Source organism: Lagopus muta, chromosome 2 (assembly GCF_023343835.1).
Source record: "Lagopus muta isolate bLagMut1 chromosome 2, bLagMut1 primary, whole genome shotgun sequence".
Classification (NCBI taxonomy): domain Eukaryota; kingdom Metazoa; phylum Chordata; class Aves; order Galliformes; family Phasianidae; genus Lagopus; species Lagopus muta.
The window spans coordinates 61,267,963-61,295,222 of record NC_064434.1 but is presented as its reverse complement, the minus strand read 5'-3'; the positions used below and the strand labels follow the sequence as shown (position 1 = coordinate 61,295,222).

General features: G+C 36.6%; 1 protein-coding gene across 17 annotated transcripts in view; it reads right to left on the bottom strand.

Moving 5' to 3' along the window:
• Positions 1–27,260, bottom strand: part of SYNE1 (spectrin repeat containing nuclear envelope protein 1) — a 286,028-nt gene that overhangs the window by 80,558 nt on the left and 178,210 nt on the right. For 16 of the 17 annotated variants that reach the window (XM_048936121.1, XM_048936120.1, XM_048936124.1 and 13 more), the window contains 12 exons: positions 26,094–26,231; positions 25,015–25,200; positions 22,520–22,642; positions 20,816–20,998; positions 19,738–19,881; positions 15,189–15,383; positions 14,001–14,141; positions 10,140–10,307; positions 8,600–8,761; positions 6,424–6,618; positions 3,540–3,713; positions 1,708–1,899 (listed from right to left, as the gene is read on the bottom strand). In XM_048936121.1, the coding sequence (XP_048792078.1) occupies positions 1,708–1,899; positions 3,540–3,713; positions 6,424–6,618; positions 8,600–8,761; positions 10,140–10,307; positions 14,001–14,141; positions 15,189–15,383; positions 19,738–19,881; positions 20,816–20,998; positions 22,520–22,642; positions 25,015–25,200; positions 26,094–26,231 (2,001 nt within the window). The remainder of the gene's footprint in view (positions 1–1,707; positions 1,900–3,539; positions 3,714–6,423; positions 6,619–8,599; positions 8,762–10,139; positions 10,308–14,000; positions 14,142–15,188; positions 15,384–19,737; positions 19,882–20,815; positions 20,999–22,519; positions 22,643–25,014; positions 25,201–26,093; positions 26,232–27,260) is intronic. The other variant, XM_048936125.1, reaches the window with a different exon arrangement.

Below are 27,260 nucleotides of genomic sequence, written 5' to 3'. Positions count from 1 at the left end.
CACAGTTAATGACAGCTAGAAATTAGAGTTAGGGTTTTTTTTGGTTTGTTTTTTTTTTTTTTAAACTTGTCTATCTCATCTCAGAGCCTCACTCCATAGGAAATAAGAAATATAAATATAACAAGATAAAATTAAAAAATAAATAAATAAATAAATAAAAATAAGAACTATTTTTTGCCTGTTTGGGAAACAAAACAAAACAAAACAAAACACTATAAAAGAAGGGCTAGCATTCAGGAAGACAGAAGCTACATTGTATATTCTAGTTGACTGAGAAATAATTATATTTAATTCAATATCCTCTTCTGATCCAATAACCTCTAAGATCATCCCATTTGAAAATGTAGGTGTTTCACTGTCCAAATCTATTTTCTTCTATAATCCCTAGGTGAAGTCTAAAAAATTGCTGGCAATTTAGAAAGGAAATTTTGCATGCATGTAGTACCTTAAATAAGTCATATTCTGCGTCTGGGAATTATTTTGTTACTATTATAGATATTAGAAAAACATCGAAAAATCTGTTTTATAAATTAAAATAAGTTAAATGACACCATCATATTTTAAAATACAGCAGCAAAGGTTATTTTGATTGCATGTAATATATCTGAATTCAGTATTAAATTCCCACATGCCACTGATAACATTTTTCACTCGCCTAAATATATGTAAGAATAACATAACATTGAAGATTGGGTTAAGCATCTCCTTACTGCTCTTAGGTCAAAATATTAAGCACATTGTGTATTGCCTCAATCTTAGAAGCAATAACAATAAACACTTATGATTTTTTCCTTTTTTTTTTTTTTTTTTTTTTGTTCCCTTGGTTTTGCTCAAGCTATCTCAGACTTTATAGTTACTCAATTGCTAAAAATAGTTCTTAGCACATTAAGTGACTTTTCAAGCTAACCTCTCAGTAGAATTTAATCTGCATTACAAGCCAGAAATCTTTGAAGCTTATCACATTTAATTTGCACAGCAAAGCCCAGAGAAGAAGTAAAGGAAAATGGGGGAGGAGGGGAATGGGTGTGCCACAACAGAGCAAATTCAAAACCAGGAAGTCACATTACATGACTGGATCTCATGCATGCATTCACTTCTCCACATGCTAATTTAACCTGAAGAGCGACTAAAACAATTGTTAAATAAAATTAACCAGTTGCAGTAAGCAAATCAATGCTTCTCAGAATAGAAACATAGGATAAGATTGAGGTTACATGTTTCTACAATATCTTGTGCCGTGTAATGATTTCACTGAGTATGTACCATATTTAAAGGTCTTGTGTTACTTGATGCTATCTGTAGTGCTGTGCACAATGCATACATGGAAGCACATGTTCAGGATTTTTCTTCTGTTGCAATAAGGGATCCTGCCTTAGTGAATATGCAATCTAAAGTGACTTTCAACAGGAACAGAGTATATTTAGACTATTCAGAGTATATTCAGTATATTCATCTACCTAGTTTATAATTATCTTTTAAAGGCAGACAGTGAAACTCTATAGCTTCATCATGAAGCACTGCTTGAAATGACAAGCTAAATTTTGCTAGGCAGTACCTTATTTTGGAGTGTAATTCCATTTACTAATTAAAGATGAATATTTCAAAATAAATCAGTAGAGTATTTTCACTCCTTTTCCCCATTGCATTACACTGCCATGATATCCCTCAAACTCCTACCCACTGGGACAACTGCAACAAGCCACTTACCTGAATGTTGATCTGTTTATCATGGAGAACTTTCTGCAGCTCCAGAAGACTGCCCTTCAGTGTCCTGAGCTTCAAAGCCAGCTGCTCTGCCTCATCCTTAGTGTGAGCTTTCCCTTCCATAAGCAAGTTCTCGTTGTGCACAGAAAGCTCTGACAAGGCCACCACCTTCTGTTCTATTTCAACCAGCATGTTCTGCAGCAGCAAAAACAAAGAAGCAAATTCATACATTTTCCAGCATCTCACTTCTCCTGGCAAGGAGACCTGTGGCCTACCTCACCTGCTGGAAAGCTAACAGCAAGTCAGTTCTTCATTACTTTTCTTTCCAGTCCCTTTCAAAGTCCTTATGAAAACATTTACAAACATTTGCATTTGTCATTTTTGTTTGCGGCCTTTTTTTCAAAATTGGTAATTGAAGAGTTGTTTGAAACATAAGATTTGTTGCAGATGAGATGCTACTTATTTTCACATTAATGGTAAATGGTGGCTAAGATGATAGTCTGACATCCATAATGTCAAGGAATAGAGCACACACAGAGTTACTTCTTTCCTCTTCTCCCATGTGCATTTAGTGAAATGCTTCCTACCTCCTCCTATGTGTTGCTCTGGCTGCATTGATAAGCTTCTCGTTGTTTGCTCTTTCTGATTGGTGCATGATGGACTTAAGGATTTCTGAATAATCCTCTTTAGTCTAAAGAGAGACTTAAAGTGACAAATCTCTGGCATGTTTATTCTCAAAAGCTACTTTATTGTTGCTCCATTAACCATTCACGTATTACAGACATGGTACATATTTTATTCTTCCAAATTCAAAGCTCGTACTTGCTCAAAAACCCAGACTGATATCAGTTTTTTTCCACTGTTCACTGAAGGAATGTGTGCAGGATAAGATGTCTCTTAAATCTGGAAAAAAAAGTAGGAATTTAAAAAAAAAAAAAACAACTTACTGTATCAAGATTTTAAAAATCAGTTAAAAAACTGAAGTACTAACTCTTGCCAGAGTCATGTATCCTAGAGATTATGTTTAAAAAAAACGTGATTGCTTTGTTCAAATTCACAAGTATACAGAGTGAAAAGGGGTCCTTAGTCTCCATCTGCCTTTTCTCTGTCTTATTTCAACTGTAATGTTCATACAGTTCTGAACTTTTCTTTAAAAAAAAAGAAAATCCCCATTCATTTGTGAATTTGGATGACATGGCTTCAAATCTTTTCAGTAAAAGCATGTGCAGTTGACTCTTACTGCAGTAAGATTTTCCCCACTGGTTTTGGTACTGTGTTGATTAACATTAAAATCATAGAAGTAATAACTACTGATGATTAATTTTTTATTTGGAGTGTAGGTAGGAATTACTCCTACAGAAAGCACAGCACTGTCCCAGCCACCAATGCTAGTGGGAGTGTGTTCTTCATCTGGAAAAGGAGGAGCGGGAAAGTACTGCAGGTATTTTCACATGTATCAAGTGAGCTGCTCAACATCCCCGGTTTGGGAGGAGCAAAAACAGTAAGACAAACACATGGCCTTTAAAGCAAAACAAACAATTCCTCTGAAAAATACCATGCTTCAAACATTCTTGCAATATGAATTTCTTGTCTTCCTACTGTTATGTTAACATGTGCTTTGTAAATCACTGTTTGCAATCTTTAAGAAGAAACAAAGAAGTATTTTATTTCACAAGTAATTGATGAAACCAACTGAATATATATGGGGTGCTGAGGAGTTCAGAAACTTTCCCTCTACTAGTATACTGACTCACTCCACCCAATAATAATGTTAATGCTTACTATGAAGTTATGCCCTCCCTCTTTATCTAAGCACTACAGACTGATAATTTTACCTGACAATCTACCAGCTGAGCTTCCATATCCATAGGTTCCTCAGCAGTAAGGAGAGTATTGTCCAGCGTTGCACGGGTATTGAGTAGCCAGTGGTCAAGCTCATCAGCTTCACAGCGATACCTTTGAAGAGTCTGTTCTTGTCGCTGTTCTTCCAGTTGCTCACTTAGTTTTTCCTAGAGGTATGAATTATAGCAATTTTTTACTTTTCAAGAGGAATACACACTATCAATCACTTTAATTTTTTTGTCCCCTATCCACTCCCATCTCTCACAACTTCTACGTAGTATTTTTTTAAGCCATGATAAGTATTGTTTCTTGTAAGTTGAAAACTTCACAAGATATTACTGAACATGTTTTTTGATGACTTAAATCCTGTAAGTCAGCATCCCACAGCCCAGACATCCTGACTCCTATCTGTCAGATTTGGATTTGAAAAATTGTAGAATAGCTGGTCCCAGAGTTAGTGGTCTGTGACATAAGGTCTGGTTGATGTCAAGTAACTAATTGTGTACGTAGGGGTCAAAACTCCTTGAGTCCTGTTTAACATCTTCATAGATGATCTGGATGATGAAAGCATGCTCCAAGTGTGTTTGCCCATAACAAAACTGTGAGGAATGGCTGACACATCAGAGGATTGCATCCAGAGGGACCTTAAAAGACTGGAAAAAGTACCTGACAAGAGCTTCATGGAGCTCAGCAAAGAGAAGAGCAAAGCCCCACAGGCTGGGGAGGGATGACTCCATGTAGCACTGCATGCTGGGGACCGATCAGCTGGAAAGCAGCTTTACACAAAAAGGACCAAGAGGTCTTACTGAACACCAATTTGAACATAAATCAACAACATGCAAAGAGGGCTAATGGTAAGTTGGGCCACATTAGCATCTGTGTTGCCTGAAGATTGAGGGAAGCAATCCTATTCCTCCACTCAGCCCTGGTGAGGCCACAGCTATTGTGTCCCATTCTGTACTTCAGCACAAAGTATATATGGAGCTATTGGATAGAGAAAAGGGGATTTCAGAAATAAGAAACAACTAGAATGAGACAGTCAGAGGATGTTTATATGTATCAGATAGTGTGTGATCTGAGTATGACATAAGTGGTGTGCAACGAGGGGTGGAGATTATACTGGGTTTGGCAGGGATGGAGTTAACTGTCTTCACAGCAGTCTGTACAGTGCTGGTTCGTATTTATGACTAAGACAATGTTGAGAATACACCAATCAGTATTTGGCTGCTGGCCAGGGTCAGCCCACCACACTTCTGTTCACGAACCCACTTCACAGATCTGAGCTAAAACATCCTGTTTTTAAAATAAATCTTCTAATCTACTTCGATGAGCTGAGTACACATGCAGTATGAAAATGCAGACCTATATATGCAGGGTAAAATCTTTACAAAGGAAATCATCTGTACAGGTTTTCTGATTGCCTAATTTTTATGGGGAAGTTATTAGAAAGTTTGAATAATTTAAAGAATAATGCTAAGTAAGAAGTATCCCAGGCAATTAAGAATTGAAAGTTCTCCAAATTTGGTTACTTACATTAACTCTACAGAAAAAAAATAAAAATAAAAATAAAAATATTGCTAATCCACACTCAACAGCAAACTGTTTTCATTTCTTATTCTAGCTGTATTTCCAAATCCTTGAAACTTCCTGCAAGATTTTGTCTGTGAAATCAGAGCTATATAAAATGTACATTTAATTACTGAGTATTGGCTACATACCATATTTCTATTTCTTAGTCAAGAATATTGGAGTATACTTCTGCTAATGTATCAAGATAACTGTAGAATCCTAATCATATTTAGGTGTAGTGTTTGACTTATGTTTTTTCTTACAATTATTTACTATCTTCTCCTAAGTGTCATCAAGATTACGTATGGAGCCAAAGCTACAAACTATAAGATCCTTATTCTATTTTGAGCTTTTTAATTTTAAATTAAAAGGCATTTTTACTTCTGAGAAGAAAATTTCTATATTAAGAAAGGTATTTCCTAAGAATATGTTCACTACCTGAAGTTACTGCACAGGACTAATGCAGCTGATCCACCCCATGACTCCTCTGTAATCCTCTGTAACCCAGGTAAATCTACAGAGCCAACTGTCTGCCTCTCTTCAAGAATCTGTTGATAATAGAAATTATAAAGGCAGCAGTTGCTGCATTTATGATTTCATTGTTTCTATTCTTAGAAATACAGCAGTAAATCTGCCCTGCAGCATTCAAAGTAACAATCCTGTACCAAGCTTCAGCATGAATACATTTTCTCACCAGTATAATACACACCTGCTGCTTAACACACAACATTCCTACATGTAGCAATTGAAAAAAAAAAAAAAAAAACAAAAAAACCTATAATTTTTGTGCCAAAGATAAAGAAATAAAGAAGCATATCTTCCACTATAACAGTTTGTGTGCACATCACTGAGAAGATGAGCATAGACAACAATGCAGCAGTTTAGAAGAGGTATTACTTCAGTGCTTTAACTTTCCCACTTCTCTTGTCTCCCCGCTTGGAGAAGTGACTGCTCAAAAGTTTCAGCTTCAATGTAGATAACCATTTTTTTATACTTGCATTACTTCTTCTAAACAACAAATACCAAGAAAATAAAGCACCTATTGAGAAAATGTCAAAGAAGACATTAAATATATATATATATATATATATATATATATGCACAATGGATTTCTAAGTTCCACCTAATATTTTAACGAATAAGAGATGGCATAAGAAGGTTAGTAATATACTAGTGAATGGAATTGTGAGAATGAAAATGAGTTCTTTTAATTAGAAGCATTCAATGGTGACTAAGATCTTTGGTCAAAAGCGGCCCACAAAATCTGGAATGTAATCCAAAAGAGGCTCTTCTAGAGTTTTCTGGTACCTCTAATAGCTGCCTTTTTCCTGATGCCTTCATTCGAATTGTGGCCATTCGCTCTGCCAAGACCGTGAGAGTGGACTGCAGTGCCAGCTGGTCAGCAGCTTCTGCATCCAGTGATTCTGAAACCAGCTCCTGTGCTAATGATGTCTGAAGCTCGGTGATTTCTTCTTGTAACATTAGAATCTCATCCATCAAAGCCTATTTAGAAATGAGGGCAAATAAACTGGTTGTATCACTCAACAGAGAGAAGAAGGTATCTAAGGATGCATATCTTTTATATTAAAGACAAATTGTCCAAGGGAGCATGAGGAATACAACATAGTACAGTATATCACTGTTGGATTTCATTACTTATCTCAAATTTCAAACAAATCACTAGAAGGAATTTCTGTAAATACTATATATACAAGTTTGCTCTTTCAGCAAACTTTCTGAAGGGTATTCAAGTAGATACTGTCAAGATAATGAGTGAGTGAGTGAGTGAGTGAGTGAGTGAGTGAGTGAGAAACACATCAGTTGATTTCCAGGCAGAGATTTACTAACTGGACAAATAGCTTTCAAGAATATCCACAAACATTCAGAGATGAACTCCATGATATTCTTACCATAGTTTTTAGCCTAGATAGATACCTAAGAAAGGATGCTGCATTACCAATCTCTTAGAGCAGTTTACTTTCATGTCTATGAATACATTTGGTGCTCAGGACATCAAGCAGTGCTGCAATAGCCAAATGTTATCCTTTAAAAGTCACAGGGTTCGTAAGAAAGACCCCATCAGACAGTTCTGAGCTATCAGAATTCTTAGATGGTTACAACTTTGGTGTATGACTAATTACTGATTGATCACTTGATAAAGAACAATTGAGATGAACTTGCAGCTCTATTTTGCATTTGCATACAGTACTAACTCAATTTTCCAACATCTGGAGCAAGGGAATGACCAGAGTGCAATTTAGACAGCATCATGACAGAACTGTTTCTCATTCAATGTATTATTTCAGGAAGTCTTTTGTAACATGTTGGCACTTCGTCACAAGGATGTGTACTCTGATGAACAACTTTGCAAGCAAAACCAGCATATCACATCAGACCTTTTACATCCCTAACATATTTTAGTGTAATTATTTGAAAGTAAAAATTGCAAAATACCAGAACAGAAATCTTATATTTTCATTGCAAACAGTGAAAAGGAAAAGAAAATGAATCAAGCTGAGAAGCCTAGTCCATGTTTCTTTTTAACTAACCAATTTTGAAATGGCTTAGTGTTGCAATTATACATGTAACAGTGGTTGAGATCTGTGGCGGTTTCATCCTTCTCCAGCCCACATTGATGGACAGAAAGATAGTGTAACCTCTTCAACAAAATTTTTCAGGTTTCTTTACATTCTGAAGATAAACATCTATTAGGGAAATAATCTGTATTTTAATGAATGCAGATGTTTTATTAGTTTGACACTGAGAATCCAAAAATAAAGCCTTACAAAATGAGTCAGAATTAGAAAATGTTTTCCTCTAGCATCAAAACTGATAAAGTAAATTTCAGCATAATAGCTTGCTTTCACTCTGTCAGTAATGCTGTTACTAACAATCTGAAGAGGAAAACCTGGTCGGTGAATGAAATTACAGTATTTTACTTCAAGTAATTAAGGTATTCCCTTATTATTAAGAGATCAACGTTATTAAGACAGCATTTTTTAAGACTTCCCTTGGGACAAAATTTTTTATGTTTTTTGGATTGTTTGTTTTGTTTAACAAAGCAAAAGTTATATTAAGACAAATACAATTTATCTGTATGGGTTATGATCTCAGTAATAGTGAGAATGGTACAAATACTCTATATATACTAGCATATATTGATATGCTAATAGCAGTATGCTGAAAATCATGTGTGTAGGTGTCACTGAACCCAATTTTTGACAGTACATTTTGTCAAAGTCAAACTCATAATCTATTCTTAATTCTTTTTTAAAGCTTCTTTTTAAAAAGAATCCCTATTACAACCTCTTCTGAAGAGGAGGAAGTCTACAAACGCAAGACATATGGAGTGAATGTAGATTAATACAGCTATTGTATATTTCTGAGTCATCTGACCACAAAGAATACTGCTATCTAACAACAAAGAAACCTAAAGATACACGAATGCACGGTCTCACTTTATTTCTCATGTATAAGTCTTTACCTGATGTTCAGCCATCTGGCTCTCTGGACTTTTGGCTGGTTCCAGACTCTCATTCAGTTTCATCTCAGTAGTCTCCATTTTTGTAGATATAGACTGTAGCGTGTCCTGATATTTCTGTTGACGCTCAAGAGCTTCATAAAGTGTGCGCTGCTTTTCACTTATCTGAAGGGAAATAAGAGGTATAAATACTAGCCTCTGATGAAAAACTGCAGAATTTTAGAGGTTGGCAGGGACCTCTAGAAATCATATAGTCCAAGGTCCCTCCTAAAGCAAGTTTCCCTGGAAAAGCTTGCGCAGAAACATGTTCAGGAGGTTTTTGAATATCTCCAGTGAAGGAGACTTCACAACATCTCTGGGCAGCCTGTTCCAGTGCTCTATAAATTCCATAGTAAAGAAGTTTTTTCTAACGTTCAAATGGAACTGTTCCAGTTAGTGTCGGTAGCCCCTTCTTCTGACACCGGGCACCATCAAAAAAAAACTTGGCCCACCCATTTAACTCTCATCCTTTACATATTTATTAGCATTGATAAGATCTTCCCTCAGCCTTCTTTTCTCCAAGCTAAACAGTTCCAAGTCACTCTGTCCTTTCTCGCAAGGGAGGTGCTCCAGTCCCCTGCTCATCTTTGGAGCCCTCACTGGACTTTCTGTAGCATTTCCCCATGTTTCTTGAACAGGAACCGAGTCTAGAACTGAACTCCAGATGTGGCTTCATCAAGGCAGAGGGGGAGGAGAACCTCCTTCGACCTGCTGGCCACAGTCTTTCTTAATAAACGCCAGTATAATGTTGGCCTTCTTGGCCACAAGGGCACACTGCACACTCATGGATTTTCTTTCTCTTCTGCTTCATACGTCTCTAGGCTTATGAGACCAAAAACACTTGCACAGTCAGTTTTCGAAAGTATATACTATAAAGAAAACCAACCTCATTAAAATTATTTATCTGTTTAAACACCATCAGTCGAATTCTGTGACCGAAAAAAAGCTGCTTTATTCAAGAGGGAAACCTTATGAACATTCTCAGGCATTCTAGATTTTATGCACTCAAACATATGCATGCATACCACTTCATAGAGCTAAAGTTCTTAATATTCTATAATAGCTACTGTGCCTTTGCAGAGTTAAGATTATAGCACGTAATCAAAAGTTGAGCCATTTTGATACAATACCACCTGACTATACTACACTATTATGCAAAACTGTATTAAGCTGATTCAGTATTTGGATGAATTGGATGTTTATGCCAACATTTTCAGTATGATTTAAGTACCATTTTAGGTTATGGAATATAGTCTGAAAACAGCTAGCATTTCTGAAAGCACCTATCGATATTTATGACTTATTTTTTTCTTAATGGAGGCCCATCCTGCACAGGCTTTCAAAGAAAAAACAAAGACAATGTAATACAGTTTTGCAACTGACAATTCTTGTTGCCCCACAAAAAGTCAAGAACTTCAGAAGAAAATACTAGCTAGGCAAGTTCATTATATTTTATTCCTCACAAGTAAGCCAATTGTTTTAAGCCCTCCAGATGCAGACTTACCACATTCTTCAGTGTTTCCCAAGAACGCTGCAAATCATCCAGTTTGGCACTAGCAGCTGATTCTAAGCCTGGTTCATAAAACTCTTGGGTGGCTGAAGTGCTGGGCTGAATTTTAGCAGCTTCTGTTTGCAACTGTTCAGCAGATAGGGCTTGGTAATATGCAATGTCCTACAAGCACGAAGCATATAATTGCACTTTCGAAATGAAAGACAATGTATAACAACATCCCTTCACATACTGATTCATTACATATGTGCAGAAACCAAGTCACTCCTCAATCACAGTCACTTTCTTGGGCTCTCCTAACTGAATCTGCAGAGCACAAAGAATGTCACCTGCCCCAGAAAACAGAATGTCATCCAGCAGCTGCATAGGTATGTTTTTTCATTTCCTCCCCTTCTCTGGAAAATGAAAAGATGTGAGCTCAGGTCATCTGCTTCCTTGATGGACATTTTTACAATTGAAGTGCTGTAGAAGCACTGTTGTTTATAAGGGAAGGCAGCTGCCATGACTGTATTAGAAAGACAACTCTACCTTATGTCTCTACCTTTTCAAAGACTCTCCAGAGAACCATTTGACCCAAGAATGGACTGTCTAAATCTGTTTAATGAGGTATCTCTTCACAAACATATTGAGAATCTAGAGAAATTAGATGAAGGCTTTAGTGATATCCAGGAGACAACAAAGAATAGGTAACAAAGAATAGGTTACCTATTCTTACACATAACACAGTATTCAGGACATTGAGCTCAGAGTTTTTGACTTTGACCGTAAGTGACCTTTGCAAGTCATGGCTGCATCACCGCAGGCAACTCCTCTACTGGTTTACAGTTACTGTACAGTCCCCACCTAGTCTTCTCTAGAGACAAAAAGCCAACCAAGCTGTGCTTCTGGGACAGCATGTAGAATAAGTGGCTGAAGGGAAAAATAACCCCTTTACCTATCTTTTCTACTACTTTTTGGAGTGTATAACATGACTGTTTTCGTAAAGGTTTTTATGCTGACGGCATGAATTCAAATTTTCTCACACACAGTTGATTTAGTCTCCCCCAGAAAGGCCACAAATCTCATCCTTCTTTCATGAAAATTAGTCAATGTACAGTATTCAAGCTTCTTGGTTAGGATGCAGGGGCAAAGGATGCATGCAGATTTCAAAATATATTTAACAAGGGCTGGTGCAAACTAGGTGAGTTTTCATAATGGGAGGAGGAAGAATGATCAAGTAGTCTCTGTACAAGGAGAAATTAAGATATTTAACAGGTGACCCAATGCTGAAGACTTAAATCACAGGACCAGCTGTAGACTCCAAGGCTTTGTGCCAAGAATCTCATGTTTTTCAGTTTGATTGCTCTACATCACATATCTGGAAAACAAGCTTTTTAAGATGTGCTAAGTTTTAATCAATTTTATCTTGGGTAAGTGTGAGAAATGTTAGCCCCAACAGATTCTCCTTCAGTACTGTAGCAGAGATGAAGGGCCTGATTTTACTATGCATTAGAATAATTAGAATGTACTGCATCAAAGGACTGTTGCCTATTGCTGAAACACTCTATAACATGAAATCCTCAGCTTTTTAAATGTTTAGGCTTTTTCTTTTCAGTTGTTCTCTCCAGTTGTTTTAGAGAAGTGTCAGTATAAACATAACAACCCAGGCAACTGTTACTTTACAACAGTGACAATTTATCACTTTCTTGTATTACATGCTTTTGTTTTACTTTGATTCCATATATAGGATCAATATTCTCAATATTTGGTGCTTGTTTTGTATTTTTGTGGTTTGTTAGCAATGCAAAAGTAATGCATAATTATTTAAATTCAGAAAACCTACATTTTATCCTTAGGAGGTAATGGAGATACTAGAAAGCTTTGGTGGAAGATTGTACAAAGATTGTGAGGGATTAAATTAGAACAGTCTTAAAAACTCACTTCCCTCCACTCCAAGGAAAACAAAATAAACAAAACATTTTATAAGGGCTCTATATTTTTCCCCCAAAATTAAACAAATGAAATTCTTTACTTTCCAGAGCTCCTCTTGACATATTTTTATGGCAATTTACAGGTAATATTCCTGTGAGAAATTATTTCACTTACTAACTGTCAAAAAATTTTTCCAAATTAGTTTTGCAGAGGTTATTTTTACTGAATATTTGTTAATTTATATTTAAGCTTCTAATTCACTCTTATCTACAATTATTATTATTACTACAAATGCTTCTTTTTATTATTATTTTATAAGCCTTCTCTCATAAGGTCTCCCTAATCATCCATTATGATCAGCACGGACAGTTTCATAGTTTCTTTTTCTTTAATCTCACATGCATGGTAACCTAACTATTTTGTAAGTAAACCACAGCATTTTGGAATGTTCTTCCTCAGGTTGCCTAGTAAATGAAGTTCATTTCATCATTAACCACATTGAAGAAATCTTCATCTGTAAGTTTTTGTTGTTGTTGTTGTTGTTTATTATTATTACATCAGAAAATTTCTCTTTTCCAAAGATCTTCTACTTGAAATTCTGCCCATGTAAATCACAGGCCTTAAAACTTGTGTCTTAGTGTCAGGCCATGATACAACATATTTTCAGTGGATTTTCCTTATTATTTGAGTTACTGAAGTTTTTCATTTGCTTTATTTCGTTTTCACATAAATGTAAAATAAATGTAATGTACTGAGAATGGATTTGTTTATTGGAAAGTATGCTGCTCCTGGCTGTTTAACTCTCACTGATTAATACTGTCTTGATATTTTCTTGGTATGGAAATATACAGCTGCCTTTCTACTGTAAGTAAACATTACTGGGAAATTTCTGACTATCTGAAGTAACAGAAAGAGCCTTCTGATGCATCATTTAACATTTTGATTATGTCTTTGAAGAACGGCACCTTTACTTCTATCTTCCCTTAAAATTCTTTTTTATACCAATTAATGAAAATGAATCAGTTAAATTTAGCAGCTTTTAAAGTACCATATATATGTAATGGAAATTAATGTAGGGAATTATTGGGCAATTTGCTCAAACTTTTCTCAACCTACTCAGCAATGCAGCACTATGCTACCGTACCGTTAAAGTCTGCAGGAGTCAATTTTGGAACCAGCCATAGATGCAAGAAACAAGCAACCACAATACTTTAAACATTTTGAATTAAGTGAGCCAGTAACTGTTCCTAATTTATAAACTTCAGCTTATTATTATATGTGTTCTTTCATGTGCATGGTACTCAGTGTGCTGGTTCATCACTCCCATTTCAATTGATGCTGATGTACACTTGTTCCTAGTAGAAGCGTCAGAGTCCTTCGTTTTAGTATAAAATGCAATTTAAGTGATTTCACTCATCTTTCTCATTACTACTTAAAATAGGCTGTCACTGAAATTATGGAATGAACAATACATGAAAAGAATACGTGAAAGTTAATACTTGAAATGGTATTAAGTGGAAAGCACCAAAGCTACAATGACTGTGCTACTATAAGATAGATGAAAATGGACATGATTAAATGTTTTATTGTTGAAAATTCAATGTTTCTCAAGATGCAAGATTCCATTGTGTACTGCTATGATCATATAAAATAAAGTAAAAATAGAAAATAGTAGTGACATAGAAGAGATTGGTAAATTTAATGTAGATTTATTTAAAAAAACAGAGAATAGCTGTTTTGGTGAGCTTACACATTTTAAATTCAGAAGTCAATATTTGAATAAAGTTTGAGCTAGAACCTGAAGGTTCATTTAAGTTAGATATAAGGAACTGAGGCTCAGTCTCTATAGTTAAATATTCTTTCATGGGATTAAATAAACTTCCACGGAATGGAACCATGCATATCTCTTACATAAAAGCTGAATGAATGCAAAAAGAGAGGTACCTGGTTAACAGAAGCATCTGTATTAGCCACAGGTGAGGGAGAGCGACAGGCAGGTGGAGAGGAGATCTCACTGTTGGTTCCCTCCTCCCCAGACTCCTCAGTGACAGGGGAGAGGAGCGTGTGACAGCGACCAGCAGTCATCTGCCACAGGAAAAGCAAACCCCAGAGCACAGGAAGAAAATTGGTTACCTCATCTTAGGTTTACTTAGACTGAGATCAAAGCAAGAAAAATAACATACATTTGGAATTAACTCTATGGTATTTAGTCATCACTTGTGCTCTTAACATTTGCCAGGTAAAGTTGTGGTGAATCCATGGTTTTATTTACTTGTTGTACTTTAGTATGAACATTCTCTCCTGTAACCTAATGAATTTAAAAGGAAATATATAGCCAGCAGCTTAATAATAACAAGTTAAGGTTTGTCTAGATGTCTTCTAATACAGTCAGGGATGCATATGGAAATACTACGGAGAGCTATAAAATAAAGCAGTATTGGTCTCAGTACCCAGGCCTGGTTAGAACAACAAAAATTAGACTTAAAATATAAAAAACATATAATTCAATAGTAACTTGTGCTTTCTTCTTCCCTAGTGCTGTTGTACAGTGATAAACCCTGAAATCTGCACTCAATTTCCACTTGGGCCAAACCCTCAGTGACATCAGCAATACATTTGTAATGAGACCCAACAAGAAACAGACAAAACAGTTTAATTCAAGCATGAGGCCTATGCAGTACCCACCTAGTTTTAATTTCCACACACTTGCATAAGAATACAGCAGCATACTGTTGAGTACCGCATCAACATTTTAATAAAGGAGTACCACATCATTTTAATAAAATACAGTCTGTAAAATGCACACACTGCAGCATGTTATGAAATAATGTTTTCTCTGCCTTAATCTTTTTCCTGCAACTCAGTAGTTTATCAGTGTTTGTTCTCACATGCTGACAGTGAAGAAAAAGTAATATATTTGCATCTTATTACAACTGCCACTGGTACTTCAATGAGTCTCAAAAACCCATATAAAGCAAAATACAGAAAGAGGAAGCTGAAGTTTGCCACAGCTCAGCCATTTCAGAAGCAAAATACAGATGTGAACTGTGACAACTTGCTACACAGAAGTGTTGCAATCATGCAAAGACAAATTGCTAGGATAAACAGCACTGAGACCAATTCCTTCCTTACCATAACCACTGAGGGATGTGCAGGGTGTGCCGGGAGAAGGTCTGAATCCAGCTCCTCCATTCCTTCAGAAAGCCCCTCCACTTCTGTCACTGTCAGAAGCATAGTGGCATGTTTCGCTTTCATCGTTAGCATCTTGCACTTTGAATTCAAAGAAGCAATTTGCTCCTGGTATCCTTTGATCTTCTGTGCCAGCTCCTGAGGAAACATTTTATCCCTTATGCAGAAGCAGCCAATACAGACTACAGGACTAGCAGCATTTCAGCTTCTGTGGAGCTTCCCCTCCTAGCCCAGCCAATAAAATCATAGCACTGCCTCTCAGAAACCCTGCATAAGCAGCAGCACTATCTGAAAAGCAGGATGTTGATTGTGGAGGGAACAAGTCAGGCTGCATCTCACTGCACAGCTAAAGCACAAAGCAGAGAGCTTAGAAGTGAAACCGGAAAAGTACTGTGAAACCCTCTGTGTGATCACTGTAGAAGTGAAGGACACCTCATACTTGCATCCAGCCTGAATTGGGCACAAATTCTGTATGCTTCATTTTACAGAAAAGGGGAATATCTAGCCCTTGTTCTTTTCTACTTTTTTTGAAATCTGTTTGTGTTTATCTAATGGAGATGAAGCTTTTCCACATATTGCATGCCTTAAAAATGAGGTCATACGGGAACCAGAACTGTAAAATTGCATCGTTCAGCTCTCAGCAGAAAGAACAAATAGCTGAAACAATAACTCACAGAGCTTAACAAGATCAAATGTAATATGAACAGTAAGTCAGATAATAAGATAAAATGCAGACTGAATTATTTATGCTAGTGTTCAAATATATTTTATTTTATTTTGGTTGTGCTTATGTCTTCGGAGTTAAAAACTTTAAAAAGCATTGGTGAATCTTGCTTAAAGTGAGATTTTAAAATATTATTTATCATGGCTATTAAATGGTCAATCTAGTGGTGAAATACCATCACAATAAGTTTACTCAGAGAAGAGATATGGAAATGAATGGCTTGTATTATCTCATGCCTTGCATTGCTGCCTAGTTCAGTGTCTGATTTCAAGGAATTAAACGCATTTATTTCAAAAAAATAGCAATAGCTACATAGAGTCTATGATTCTATTGTATGATTCAGTGACTTTTCACATTAATGCTAAAGCTATTTGTCCTGCCTCCCTGGAGACTTAATAATTTGATAGAATTTTTATTTGTAAGGTAAAATATACATTTCTTTATGCTTGTCTGTTAATTTAGCCTGCTTTAAAATTTTTACCCAATTAAAACTTTGAAGGAAAAATAGCAACGGAAGTTGCAAGATCTATCATAATAATAAATGCATAATATAAGCTGAAATATGAAATGTAAGCTAATATAAGCTTTAACAATCAATGCATAAATATCTTAAAAAAAAAAAAAAGAAAAAAAAAAAAAGACCATCACTTCAGGCAAGTAGAACAGAAAGATTATTCTGGTTATGAAACATCTTCAGTAAATCATCTCCTCAGAGTCACAGTGCAGAACTATCCCAGTGAAAAATGCACTATTAGAAAGTGGATGCACTGCAAAGAATGCTGATGATGCTTTCTGTCTGGGAATCAATGCTACCTGGTCACTGCCATGTCAGCAACAAGAGAAGCTCCTTTGAAGTTTCACAGTTCACAGCTGGAGACTAAGCAAAGCATAAAGCAGACAACTAGATCAGTTGAAAGAGAAACTGCAATCAAATCAAGCCATAGCTTTTTAATCTAGCAGCTGGAGTACAGTTATCTGCTCTGTTTGGCAAGTACTAGTCATTCACTAATGTTCAATGAATGACACATCTCAGGGACACACAAGTGGGAAATGTATTATAATTCAAAATATTCAATACAATAACATATCACATTAATGTCTAATATGCTGAGCATCTAAAATACCTTCTACAATTGAATAAAAGGAAAAAATAAAAGATGCAAAAATGTGATTGTAAAAAATATAAAGTAACCTACATAGGCAATTTTCTGTATGGTAATGTATATCCATTAAAGTCAAAAGTATTCACGGAATCACAGAATGGCTAGGGTTGGAAGGGACCTCAAGAATCATGAATCTCCAACCCCTCTGCCACATGCAGGGCCACCAACCTTTCCATTTTACACTAGACCAGGCTGCCCAGGGCCCCATCCAATCTGGCCTTGAACACCTCCAGGGATGGGGCACCCACAGCCTCTCTGGGCAGCCTGTTCCAGCACCTCACCACTCTCTGTAAAGAACTTCCCCCTAACATCCAACCTAAATCTTCCCTCCCTCAGCTTAAAACCATTTCTCCTTGTCCTGCTGTCTACCCTTTCAAAGAGCTGAATCCCCTCCTATTTGTAGGCTCCCTTTAGGTACTAAAAGGCTGCAATGAGGTCACTCTGCATCCTTCTTTTCTCCAGGCTGAACAAGCCCAGCTCTCTCAGCCTGTCTTTGTAGGGGGAGGTGCTCCAGGTCCCTGATCATCTTCGTGGCTCTCCTCTGGACCCTCTCCAACAGCTCCCTGTCCTTCTTGTACTGGGGGCTCCAGACCTGGACACAGTACTCCGGATGGGGCCTCAGAAGAGCAGAGTAAAGGGGGACAATCACCTCCCTGTCCCTGCTGGCCACCCCTCTTCTGATGGAGCCCAGGACACCATTTGCTTTCTGAGCTGCAAGAACACACATGCTGGCTCATTTTCAGCTTTTCATCCATCAGGACTCCAGGTCTTTCTCTGCAGGGCTGCTCTCAAGGACTGCTCCTTCCAGTCTGTATGGATGCCCAGGATTCCTCTGGCCCAAGTGCAAATCCTTGCACTTTGCTCTGTTGAACCTCATCAGGTTCACCCGGGCCCACCTTTCAAGCCTGTTGAGGTCCCTCTGAATGGCATTCCTTCCTTCAACCATGTCAACCACACCACTCAGCTTGGTGTCGTCACCAAACTTGCTGAGGGTGCACTCAATTCCATCATCAATGTCATTGATGAAGATGTTAAAGAGCACCAGTCCCAAGACAGACTCCGGGGGATGCTGCTCATTACCAGCCTCCACCTGGACTTAGAACCATTGATGACCACCCTCTGTTTGGGGCCTTTCAACCAATTTCTTATCCACCGAGTGGTCCACCCAGCAAATCTGTTGTAGGCAATGCAACACAAACCCACACCCCTCCAATTTGGAGATAAGGATGTGGTGGAGAACCATGTCAAAGGACTTGCTCAAGTCCAGGTAAATGACACTGGTCACCTTTACCTTGTCCACCAGTGCCGTCACTCCACCATAGAAAGCCACCAGATTGGTTAAGCATAAGTATGGAGATACTTATCCATATTCTTTTCTGAAATTCTGATGAAACTGGGTATGGTAAGCTTAGTTACAGAGTTTAACTGCTGTTACATAAATACACAACAGTATAAGCTTTCTAGACAACTGTGTATGTTCCTTTAACTTCCATCCTCCTATTTTCATCCTAAACATGGGTCCTACGAATATCCCTTTACGTTTTTGCTCGTGCAGGCTTCAACAGGGAATCTCATAACTAAAATCTTCTTAAAACAATAAGACAAGTAACAGGCACCTAGACAGACCTTCCCTTTAAAGTCATGTAACAACATACAATCCCTTTCTGTGACAGTGCGCTTTCCCACAACCACTTAGCAGACAAAATATTTTAAAAAATCCATATCTTAGTCTCTTAAAAATCTTACAAGTGTGAAACCTTTCCCTCTCTCTTTCCATTTCTTCTATTTTTTTTATTTTTATTTTATAAGGGAAACCACTCTGCATTTATAGTAAGCTACTTCTATAAGAACTTATAAAATAAGAATTTATAATAGAAAATGAGCAATACATACAACATTAGGCTACATTACATAATACTACAAGGAGGTTTTAATTAAAAGGCAAAGAAATTGTGCCATCTGCTGTCAAAAGTGATATACAGATATATTTGACTCATTTTCCATCCATAGAAATAAACAAAAGATAGGAGCAAGGAAGTGGGGTTGAGAAGCCCCCATGACAGCACAGCAGTGAAGGCTCCATGGAGGCTGTTTTGACTCATTTGAGCACTTAAGATCAATAAATTTGAAGACAGAATTAGTAACTACACGGAACAAAACTCCCCCCAAGCCAACTAGCTAAGAAGCCTTTGGAGTGTCTCTTGCACAGTATTCCACCAGATTTACTTGTGTTTGCTGTGATTTGGGTACCTTGGTGTCTTTGTTAATGGAATGGAAATAAGTTATTGCTAATTTGGTAGCAATCAACTGACTAAACGTTCAGTAGCATTAACAGGGAGTGCTCCTCAGTCAAGTATATATGGTAACTGCCTCTTAATTACATAATGCTTTAGTGCCTGGAGATTAGGATACATTTAACTGAATAAACAAATGAATACTCCAGACTGTACTAACAGCATGACTTTCCTATTGAGTATTAGTTTACCTGTTCGGAGAGCCTTTAAGCATGCCTGAAAAACTACTCAGCTATCTAATTAAACTTACTTATGAAAAGTATTGGGGCCAGTGAGTTGCCAATGAGCTCATGTTGTTATGGCTTTCCTACCTCATGACGTGAAATCTGGTTCTGGAGTTCCTGGATGTTGCTGGTTGCTACTGGCTTGTCTTGGATCTCACGATGGGCACTCTCTATCATTTGCTGTAAATGTTTCATCTCTTGCTCGTATTGCTCATACTGAACCACAGCTTCCTAGAGAGGGGAAAAAAGATTTGAGCGTCTACACGCACACAAAAAAGGATTTATTTATGCCAAGCATGACTAATCTCCCTTCTGAAGTGAAGCAAACTTACACATAAAAGGCACATCTGGATAAGTACAGCAGGAATCAAGTCAGGAAAACATCAGTCCACTAAGATATATGGTAAACTGCAATGAATTCAACTGTTTAATTTAACTGTTTCCAGAAAATAGTTTAGATGCATTATTTTTTTTAAGATATTCAATACTGGATTGAATCCTCAGATTCCCATAAATATCTGCACTAAGAATACACACCAACAGATAGCACTGCCTAGTCACCTAGTCTGACAGTTTTGCTATAGCACTTCTTCACATAAGGCCTTCTTCCATGAAGTGAAAGATTACATGAATTACTTAGATTTCACAGAACCGCAGAAAATACAGCCAGGAGAAGATTCTGAAGATGGATTCAGACCATTATCCTATCAGTATGGTATAGGTTCATTCCACCATAGACTCACTAGAAGCTCATCTTCTGATGAAACAGGGTATGGTAAATACAAGGAAATTGGGTTTTAATTGATTTTGTCATTTCATACCAAAATATGTAAAAATATTTCCAAAGTACATTATAATAAAATTTCTTTCCTGCTAGCTGGTGATAGAAAAATACATTGCAAACTCATGTAGAAAGATTCAAGATAGAGAGTAATAAAGGCTTCTGATCACTGTGGATACTTAAGCATAAGGAAGATTATGGTGTCAAATATACATTTTAAAAACATGGAGTCAGATGTGACTGAAACAGAGTGTGGAATATCTTAATGATATGACATGGGAAAAAAAGGAATGGACAGAGATATGAAAGCCTTTGTTTTCTCTGAAATTTGTAAGGCACTTTTCAAGTTACTTCGAATAATACACAGGACAAAATTATGCTTACCTGCATGATGTTGCACTGCTGGATGGCAGTGTGCTGCAAGCGGCTGGCCTCCTCCTGGAGCTGGAGTGCACTGTGACATATTGGCAGGCTGGTGACCACCTCTTCAGGAATCCTCAGAGCACTTTGACAGACTTGGACTGCATGAACCTTTGGCTTCAGTGATTCCATTTCAGACAAGAGATGCTAGAAAAAGTCAGTTCCACAAACAAGATACTTTTGCAGAACACCCATCTGATGCAGCAAACAACAAATGATGAATTCACAGGCTAAAACAATGCATAATTATTTTATTTATTTATAATTAAATACAATCAAGGTACATTTTGGAATTATTCATATATAACATTCTTTTAAAATATTAATAAAATATTAAGTATTAATAAATCAAAAGGCCTAAATAATAGGCATAAAGGTAAATAATGAAATAGAATATTCAATCCTATTTCAGGGTGTCTATGCACAATAATTTTTCTGTTAACATATTTGAAAAATAACTATATGAATTCCACAAATCTGTATAGGAGTAATATACAGAGGAGATTTAGATTAGATGTTGGGGGAAGTTTTTCACTGAGAGAGTGATGAGGCACTGGTACAGCCTGCCCGTAGAAGCTGTGGATGTCCTGCTATTCTGTGATTCTATGCATGACCTTCAGAGAGAGCACAACAGTCTTGAGAGGTGGGTCCATGTGAACCTCATGAAGTTCAACAATGTCAAATACAAGGTTTTGAAACTGTGTTGGGTCATAGAATCATAGAATCATAGAATCACCAAGGTTGGAAAAGACCTAAAAGATCATCCAGTCCAGCCGTCCACCTATTCCCAATAGCTCCCAAAATCCAAAGCATGAATGCAGGTGGGGCAATAAATGGATTGAGAGCAGATCTGAGGATAAGGACTTGGTGGTTCTGATGAATGAAGAACTAAACACAAGCCAGCAGTGCGTGCTTGCAGACTAGAAAGCCAACTGCATCCTAGGCTGCACCAAAAGATGTGTGACCTGCAGGCTAAGGGATAAGAATCTCCCTTCTACTCAGCTCTTGTGAGATCCTAAATGGAGTACTGCATTCAGCTTCTAGAAAAAGAAAGACATGGACACGCAGAGAACGGTCAAAAAGGTGATCAAACAGCCAGAGCACCGATCCTATGAAGACAGGCTGAAAGAGCTGGACTTGTTCAGCCAGAAGAGAAAGCTTCTCTATGTAAGGGAAGACCTTACAGCAGCTTTCCAGGACTTAAGGTAGCCTACAGGAGAGATGGGAAGGGACTCTTTACAGGGTGGTAGGACAAAGGGTTTTAAACTGAAAGAGGGTAGGTTTAGATCAGACAGTAGGAAGAAATTACTCATTATGGGGATGGTGAAGTGATAGGACAGGTCGCACAGAGAAACTGTGGATGTCTCATTCCCTAGAAGTGTATGATGAAAGGTTGATGGGACTTTGAGCAATATGATCTGGTGGAAGGTGTCCCTTCCAATGGCAGGGAGACTGGAACTAGATGATGTTTAAAGTCCCTCATTCTATGATTTGAAAATCATTCTATGATTCCATTCCTTATTCATTTGGCTGTAATTTGGGGATAGAATATGAAACAATTACCCACAAAAAGAAGCACCAACACCACAAACAGTCTTACCAACATTCAGTATTCTTCGTGCAACCTCGTGCTACTAAAGAGCTAATTTTGAGACCCTGCACTTTTACCTGTCTGTGAGACAGTTGCTCTTTCAAGCTCAAACGCCCAAGCTCTGGAGAGGTCAGGGTGGCTTGGGCTTGCTCCAGAGCAGCCTGCAAGGCTCTCAGCTCAACTTCAAACTTCTTCATGTCCTGTAACAACAACAAATTTGTGAATGATTTCATGAATCTGAAAAAAAAAAGTCACTATAAATATACATCTGTCTGGATTTTATAGTTGTGTTCCTTATTACCTTGTCAAATCTAAGTCATAATTTTGAAAAGGAAAACTGTTGCAAGTATTATGAGAGTGTGGAAAAATAGGTTTCACAGCAAGAGCTACTATTTTAAGTACTTCATCTTTCAAACTCAGTATGTATGTCACAAAGCTGATTTCAGAGTCATAATCCTAAAAAGGAGATCAAGATGTCCTCTAGTCCCCTTCCCAAAATAAGACAGAACAGGACAGAATTGGGCTATCTTTTCAAACCTTTTCATTCTTAAAAACACTGGCAGCAGTGTCTGTGTCTCTACAGATAGCATATTCCAGTGATCCAGTACTGTTATTCTGTAGATTTCTTTCTACAATGCTTTGACATGAAGCTATCTACTACTGTGATTTCTGTCCTCTACTTATTAACAACAGATAGGAACAAATAATTTTTAACCTCTCTGAATACTTCATATGTCGTATTTCTCTTTCAGTGCATTTTTTCTTGCAAATTTATATTTGTCTCACTATCATTACTGGACTCTGTTCATGTGCAAAACTATAGTTGAAACCATGCTCGTGATTGATAGGTAGAAAAGAACCACTTCACATGTCCTGACAATTATATTCTTTTTTTATTCTTTTTTTTTTTTTTTCCATACTGACTGGATTATTTTACAAAAACATTCACTTATTTTTCTATGATCTACATTATTAAATTCAAGATCTTTCTACAGGGTACCTGTAGCCAGTAATCCCTCATTCAGATACACAATTTTTTCTTCCTATCTAAGGGTAACAATTTGCTTTATCCTTGTTGAATGGGAGCCTAAATTATTTCAGGTGTCCCATGTACATTTGGTGTTATCTAATCAAATTCAAAGTTATGGTCTCTAAAACACCATCCAACTTATTAATAAAAATATTAACTACTAACAGCCCAAAGGAGAACCTGAAAGATACTACACGTATCCCATCTTTAGGGCTGGGAACCATTGATAATTACAAACCAGGAAAATTTCTAAATATCTTTACACCTACTTGATACATTTTCAACTACGTAAGCTTATCAACTGCTAATAACAACATCTTGTGAAACATTATTAAAATTAAGATATATGACACATTGTATATTTATCTATAATGTCTACTACCTTCATGTTAAATGTGATTCTTTTAATATGATTTTCTTTCTTTGCAAATCTATGTTGACTTCTACTCATTTCATATTTTCATGTAACAGCATATTCATAACATATTCAATTATTCTGATATTTCTCTAAGAACTGAAGTTAGTAAGTTTCATTCTACTCTTCTTATTTGTGTGCTTACTCAATGGAAAAAAAAAAAAAAAAAAAAAAAAAAAAAACCTTCAGCCCAGAGGAAGGAGGTGATACTTTCGTTAGAAAGCATTGATCTCCCCAAGCAACCACTAGTACTCAGACCCCACTTCCTAAGATGTGAGTGAACATTGTTTGCTGATGAAATTAGAGCAAAAATTTAATTCTAAAAATCCTCTACGTTCTCTATTTTTGCTTCCACACAGCTTTATTTTTTTTTCTTTCCATTTAATTGAGCTGCATCAGTCAACAGCAAAAGGAATCCTAAAAATATACTATACTAAAAATAAATAAATAAATAAATTATTTTGTCAATTGAAAACAAACAAAAAAAAAAACAAAAAAACCAAAATGATGTAAAATTTAACACCCAAAAGGAAAGAGTAAATAGAAAACTCTTCTCCGCTTTTCTCTGTATCTTGCACCTGTCTATAATGCCCTCATACATGACACATGTATAACACACATTTACATTAACAACAAACACATACGGAAGAGTCCCAAAGAAATATCAAGGACACAGAAAGGCATGTCATTGCATTTTCTTAGAGCCATAGGTCTCACAAAATAGAGTTCCTCTCAGGTTCAGTACTGTTCTGAATTAACAGAAGACAGGCTTTATGTATTTTCTAAGTGAAAAATAAATGGTGCATCATAAATGTCAACACAGACATATTCATCTCAATTCAAGTATCTAAACACAGGTGCTCAGCTCCTTTTGAGAAATGCAATGGTCCCCAATACATCCAAGCAGAAGGGGCAGATGTAACATGACCTACAGAAATCTGCTCTCTACCTGAAGCAGTAGCGAAAACAAAGGCAGAATGCTCAACAGCATCACAAGTGGTGCAAGAGACATGCTTTTAAACAGAATTGACAGATAAGGTGCTAGTACTCCCAAAACCACAATGCTCTTAAGCACACACAAACCTAGCTGTCAGCCAGTATTGGAAAAAAAAAGTGCTTTTACATACCTTGGCAGCATCTTGCAGATTTGGTAGCCGCACTTTGATGATTTGTTGCAATTCTTCTGTCCTACGTCCCAGTTCTAGCACTTGGTGAGACATTCCTTCAGTTAAGTAGACACTGGCCAGATACTCAATCCTTTCACTCATGACCTCAAGATCATCATGGATCTCCCCAGACTCTTCAAGCATAGTCTAGATAAAGATGTAATCAGAATGTCACAGTTGAACTACAGATTGGGTCTACCTCTTAGCAAATTCTTACCCTGCAAACTCCTCAATTTATACACATCCGTAAACATGATTGTGTTCTATCAATTTATTGTAGAGCTTAGACAATATGCTTAATTCTGAGTGAATTTTTAAGTGCTTCAGGGAAACAAAAGTATAAGTCTCAAAGTTTCAGCAACTGAACCTATCAACACATTTATTTTAGTATTTTGCTATACATACTTGTCTGTAAAACATAATATATATTAGCTATGAATGTGATTTTCTGGAAGTCTGATATACCTAGTAGAAAGCAACTGGGAATAAAAAAAGTTAATCAGTTGGATGTCAATCTGGGATCATTTGGTGTGAAAATGCGTAGATGTGAACAAAGGCTATCCAAACTTAGCTTAAAATGGGAGAAGAAAAAAAAAAAAAACAACTGAAAACTGTGTTTAGATAAATTAGAATTTATAATAAGCAAGAGGATCATACCAAGAAAAGATGTATTATGATCTTTCTTAAAACAAGTATTAGTTGCAATAAGGTATTTAATGCGATAACATCTCACTGTCTAGACAAAACGTTCAATCAAAAGCTCCCACTAAGCCAATGTGCTTGAGTAAACAAAGAGATTACTTGAACCACATAGTTTTATTCAACAAAGTATCCTTATTTCATTCTTCAAAACAATTATACAGAAGAACTCAATCATCTTTACGACTTGGAGAACAAGTTTTGGAGGACAAATCAGAGATCAGAGTAACATAAATTTTTACTTTTTTTTTTTTTCCTGAAGGAAAAGAAGAAAAGGTATAGAAGATGAACAGTAAGATCTTCTATACGCTTCCATTTAATGTGATAGTTAGTACAATCACCTGGTAGGCTTTAAACTGATCACGAAGCTGAGAGGAAGAATTCCACGTTATGTTACCATGCACTAGGATATTTGCTTTCTCAATCCATTTCAGTATGAACTCCAGCATCTCGTTGTATTCTTCCAAATGTGAAGTAGCCTGGATATAGAAGAAAAAATTCACCTGTTATGTCTAGGATGTAATTCTGTGCAATTCTTATAGAATCACAGATGTGTTTATTTCATTTACTCTTTTTGACTTTGGGGATAATTTTAATAACTTTTAATTACTGCTGAATATGAATCAACCTAATCTGTATTAATGAAGTTGAAAAAGGTTTGCTTTTAGTAGCAAAATTATCTATTTTAAAGGAAAAATGGCACAACAAAAACTCAACTCCCTGAATCAGAATGCACTGATACTCATCCGCATCACTAGAGTGTATGCTTCCTGCACACATTTCAGCCTCACACATACATTTGAAAATACTTTGTCTCAGCTTGTGGCTCACTTGCAAGCCTCTTTTGCGTCATCCTTCTCCTTCTTTTTGTCTTACCATGCAGCTCCCCAAATAACTTTTATTTAAAGCATGCTTCATCCACCCAGGCTGTCATATTTCCAAAAAAAGAGAAGTTGCACTTGTTTTGAGAAGAAGAGAAGTTTGCATGCAATGTTTGCTTTGACTTTTTAATTTTTTTTAATGGGAAGCAGATTTCTTGGTGTTGAACAAAAATATCCTAACAGTTAAATCCCTTCATCAAGAATCTCTGATTGAATTCATACACTGATAATAATTTTCTATCTGTTTTTATATCAAGTTTTCAGAAGTAACTGAAGCTCACTCATGCATGCAGAAGAGAGAACTCAAAAATTACCAAGGTATTAATGGTAGAATCATACAAATTCCCTTTCTTTGCTTTTAGCTAGACTATTTTTGGATAGTGACGTTTAGCAAAAGTACATAAAGGATTCCAGGTACCGAACCCTGAGGACAGTAGGGAAAAAAAAAAATCTTTGTGAGCATTAAGTGGAGAAAGATAATGTATTATCAGGGCCTTGGTATCTAGACTTTTCACTGTATGTACTAATAATATTCTCCCTCTACAGATAGTGATAAAAATAAAACTTTTTCTTTTCCTTTGCAAGGAAGCAAACATAATTAACAGTGATAAGACAGAGGCCCTGAAA